This window comes from Sorex fumeus, unplaced genomic scaffold (genome assembly GCF_029834395.1).
Source record: "Sorex fumeus unplaced genomic scaffold, SorFum_2.1 ptg000036l, whole genome shotgun sequence".
Lineage (NCBI taxonomy): Eukaryota > Metazoa > Chordata > Mammalia > Eulipotyphla > Soricidae > Sorex > Sorex fumeus.
The window spans coordinates 2,553,157-2,558,025 of NW_026606093.1; the positions used below are offsets into that span (position 1 = coordinate 2,553,157).

At 38.6% G+C, this 4,869-nt stretch overlaps 1 protein-coding gene across 1 annotated transcript; it reads left to right on the top strand.

The window, feature by feature from the left end:
* Positions 1-1,407: 1,407 nt before the first annotated feature.
* On the top strand, positions 1,408-2,358 carry LOC130027113 (olfactory receptor 8S1-like). The gene has a single exon (XM_056117764.1). It carries the CDS (start codon positions 1,408-1,410, stop codon positions 2,356-2,358), a length of 951 nt encoding a protein of 316 aa, XP_055973739.1.
* The last annotated feature ends 2,511 nt before the right edge of the window (positions 2,359-4,869 follow it).

Genomic DNA, 4,869 nt, shown 5'->3' on the forward strand with positions numbered 1-4,869 from the left:
AAAAGTATCCAACGTATAAATAAATTAAGTTTCACTATTTTAGCCTTCCAAATGTGGAAAGAAATGAGTTGTTATTATATAATATAAGCTGCTCATTGGGGAAGAAATCTTTAGGTGCCAATTAGCAGAGAGAAGTTAAAATTATAAACTTCACACAATTTACACCTCATATAAACTTCTTTATCGCAGTCATTTTCAAATGAAAGCTATGTTTATTTCTAGGCAGAATTCTTCCCAACAATATCACTAAACAAAACACACATAAGCAGTATTTTTGCTTTATTCACTCTGCATTCAACAAATCTTGAGAACCACTATATGCCTCATATTCTTCTGTATGTTTAAGATTGAGAGCACTAAAAGCAGAATTTATTGTTCATAAAAATATAGACAACTTAGAGGGAAATATTGTTCACATCTACCAAAGGCAAGGCAACACAAATATGAAGATTTATATAGTAGAGGGTGAAAAACAGAGTGAAGAAAAGCATTATGAGAAAATGATGTCAGATGGTCAGATGTAAAATATTGACATTATAGCTTCATAGACCTGAGAATAAGTTCTAAGATAGGATGCAAATTCTGGCAGTTGAAACTGAGAAACCAAACAAATATGAAGCCTCTGAGTATTTAAATTGCTAAAAATATCAGTTGAGCAATATTCTCCCCTCATTTCCATTTCCCATCAAACATTTCACAACCACCTCAAGGATGGTCCCTTGAATTAAACGACAGAGTATGTAAAAATACATAAAAAGTAAAAAAAGTGAAAATAATGTGTTTTTATTAACAAATACCAGACCATTGCCAAGTTTTAGAAAGCAAGTGAGATATTGTGTAGCTCCGGAAACCATAGAAAATTATAATTACTTCTCCAGAATGTGTGCTGCATATAATTCCAGCAGCAGCCTGGCAGGCTAAAACAAGGAACCGTTGGAGGGGATGAAACGAATAAGGTGCAGAGTAAACGGAAGCTCTCCAGGATATTTTGGGGTACGGAGCAACAGGGAGAAAAGGCAGGTACCTTTTTTTACATAATGTAGCTGGTAGGGTGCTTGCCTTGCCTATTGCTGACCCTGGTTCAATTCTCAGTCCCTCGAGCATCACTAGGATGTGATTCCAGAAATAAGCCTTGAGCACACTGATGAGGCCAAACTTCCAAAAAGAAAAGCATGTAAGATTAAAGAAAGAGCAGAGAACTGATACCAAAAAAGCACCGTAGACAATCATGAGAGAAAAAATATGGAGAGGTTGGGAAAGGAGATTGTTTTATATCCAGGTGAAAGATGTATAAGGTAAAAAAAAAAGTCCCAATGAGTTTACATGCAATTCAGTTTATTTCCTGAGATGGAACAGAGGAGGGTAAATACCTTCTTCTTCTGTTTTCATTCCAGTGAAACATCTATCATGGTCTTGGGAAACCACAGTGCCGTGAAAGAATTCATTCTTCTTGGACTCTCTGCTAACCCTCACATCCAGGTTATATTCTTTGTGCTGTTTCTGGGGATTTACCTCCTGACACTGCTGGGAAATTTTATGATGATAACGGTTATCCAAACAGATCCCCACCTCCAGACACCTATGTACTTCTTCCTTGGTCATCTCTCTCTCCTGGATATTTGTTTAACTACAGTCACAGTACCCAAAATGTTGGAGAATCTCCTGTCTCAGACAAAATCTGTGTCACTGGAAAACTGTCTTGCCCAGTCTTTCTTTGTATTTTCTGCGGTAGGAATTGAGGCCTTTGTGCTCTCTGCCATGGCCTATGACCGTTATGCTGCTATATGCTACCCACTGCTTTACAGCCAGGTGATGAGTAAACAGTTGTGTGGAGGTCTAATAGGGGGCTCCTGGGGACTGGGCTTTCTGGATGCTTTCATTAATACCCTTATGGCTTGTAAATTGGAATTCTGTGAGGCTCATACCCTGTCCCACTTCAGCTGTGAGCTGCCTTCTTTATTTTCTCTATCTTGCTCTGACATTTCAAGCAACTTTGTAGTCCTGATATGTTCTGCCATTGTTCATGCCTCTGGGACCTTGTTCTTGATCTTCTTCTCTTATGCCCACATTATCTCCACCATTCTGAGCATCAAATCGGCCACCGGCAGAAGCAAGGCTTTCTCCACCTGTTCCTCTCATTTAATTGTGGTGAGCTTCTTCTATGGATCTGCTCTGCTTCGTTATTTCATGCCCACCTTGAATTCTCCACTGGAATTAATTTTTTCCATACAGTACAGTGTGATCACTCCCCTCGTGAATCCTCTTATCTACAGCCTGAAGAACAAAGAAGTAAAAGAGGCACTGAAAAGAATGTTGCAAAAAAGGTGTGTGTTTTCTCAAACAGTAAATAACAGATAGAGGAAAATTGGGAAATGGGAATTTCATAAGATAATTAAATGACAGACAGAAAACACATTCCTTATTTTATAGCTCTTATGACAAAGAAGCAATCTAAAACACTCTTTGCTTCGAAATTCTCAAGAAAGCCAAGAAATGCTGATACAGCTATTCTTAAGTTAGTCCAGAATAAAGTAAGGTCACTTATTCCTCTTTTAAGAAATATTTTCACTGAAATTAGTAGTAACAAAATTGTTGAAGACCTGAATTCTTTCTGAATATCAGTTAGAGGGAAATATTTTCTAAAAATAAAAGAACCAGTGTCACTGATTGTTAGATGACATAAAATCCACACTTGGGGTTACAAGAAAGATTTGGGGTAAGCATAAACTCAAAAGGGGGAGTTTGTACCAATCCAGGAGGGGTGTAAAGGTCATTCTCTAGGAAAATGTGAAATTCATGTTTTTCATCCACTCTACCTCCTAGCACTTTGTGTTATAGGAAGCGTAATTCATGCCTTCCGTTTTTGTTTTCCTCTATCTATATCTCCACCAGGTTACTTTTCTTTGCAGATCTCTCACACATTTAAAAAATGGTTCAAATTCAGCAAAATTTGTGTTTATAAAGGAGATATGACTTGAATTTTTAAATCTACAATCTGCTGGTAGATAACTGAAAAAAACTGCCTCTATCTCATTTCAAAATTTCAGAGAGAATCTACATCTGACATTTCTGAAAAGATTTCATATTACATGTCCATTTTATATTTTATTTTCCATATTTACTCAAGCACAGCGGTAGGGCGTTTGCCTTGCACGCAGCCAACATGGCCGACCTGAGTTCGATTCCTCCGCCCCTCTCCGAGATTCCCGGCAAGCTACCGAGAGGATCTCGCCCGCACGGCAGAGTCTGGCAAGCTCCCCGTGACGTATTCGATATGCCAGACACAGTAACGACAAAGTCTCCAATGGAGACGTTACTGGGCCCGCTCGAGCAAATCGACGATCAACGGGAGGGCCTTTACTTTACTTTTTTACTCAAGAATTTTCTCTTTCCTTTTCAAATTTTCTTTCTCTTAAAATGATATTATTTTAGGAAACATGTAACAGGTGTTTAGTGTTTAATGTATGACATGCAAAGTTGTGCATTTTGTTTGGGGAGGATTTCTTTCTTCGGGGGAGGTGGAGAGAGTATATCTGGTGGTGCTGGCTTTGCATGCAGGGATCAGTCCGTGTGGGGCTCAGGGACCATATGCGGTGCTAAGGATTGAACTCAGGTTGGTGGTGTGCAAGGCAAACACCTACCCACTATACTATTGCTTCAGCCTCAAAGTTATCATGTTAAAAATGCACATTACTTATATATTTCTCTTTCAAGATTTGTTGTCATTTATTTATCTCTCTTAGGTAATGCTGTTTACCCACTCATACAACTCCATACCTCTTCAAAACATATCTTACCACACCTGACTGTCACCAAAGTGCCAAAATTACTATGCCAAATAAAATCCCCAAAGCCTGGCAAGCTCCCTGTGACATATTCGATATGCCAAACACAGTAACAACAAGTCTCACAATGGAGACGTTACTGGGCCCGCTCAAGCAAATCGTTGAACAATGGGAGGACAGTGCTGCAGATAATAAAATCCCATCAATACATGTTAATAAAAAGAAATAGTTCACTAAGTAAATTTGGGGTGGGGAAAACACACAAATATCACTCCCAGGGCCAAGAGATAATACAAAGGGTAAGGCATTTGCCTAGCACAAGTATCTTTTTCAAAAGAATTTTAAATAACATATGTCGAAAGTTCACTTTTAAGGAATTAAGAGTGCAATTTCCCATTACTTAAATGTGTTGTAGTTTTACGTATTTCCTTCTAAACATATAATATTTAGAGGAAAAATGTTTTTAAAATGACAAATGCTACCTAAGGTAGGTGAACAAGGCTAATATCAACAATGACAAATCATGCTAATAGAATATATTATTTATATGACACCCTCCCACCCCAGTTTCTCATCCCCCAAAGCCATAATCCTAATATGGCAGCAAGAAAAACATCAGATACAGAAAAATTGAATGTGTTCATATAAAATATCAAAGTAAAATCATCAAAACATTTTTGAGAAATTTTCTCTATCAGAGGGAAACTAACAAGACATAACAACATGTACTGTGCTGGTGTTGAAAGGTAAAGGGATATACATCATAACCTTTCAGTACCTGTATTGCAAACAAGAGTGCCCGAAAGGAGGGAAAGAGAGAGAAAGAGAGGGAAAGAGACCGACAGGTAGAGACAGAGACAGAGGGACAGAGAGAGAGACAGAGAGAGACAGAGACAGAGATGGAGACAGAAACAAAGACAGAGATAGGGAGAGAAAGTCTCTGCCATAGAGTTGTGTGTGTTGGGCGGGGGGGAGACACGTGAGGGAAACTAGGGGCATAGGTGGTGGGAAATCTATTTTGGTGAAGGGACTGTTACTGGACGGTTGTATGATTGAATTCCAGTCATGAACAAGTTTGTAACTC

Bases quoted from the DNA above. Each gene is read 5' to 3' on its own strand.
- LOC130027113 (XM_056117764.1), top strand. From the start codon at position 1,408: ATGGTCTTGGGAAACCACAGTGCCGTGAAAGAATTCATTCTTCTTGGA.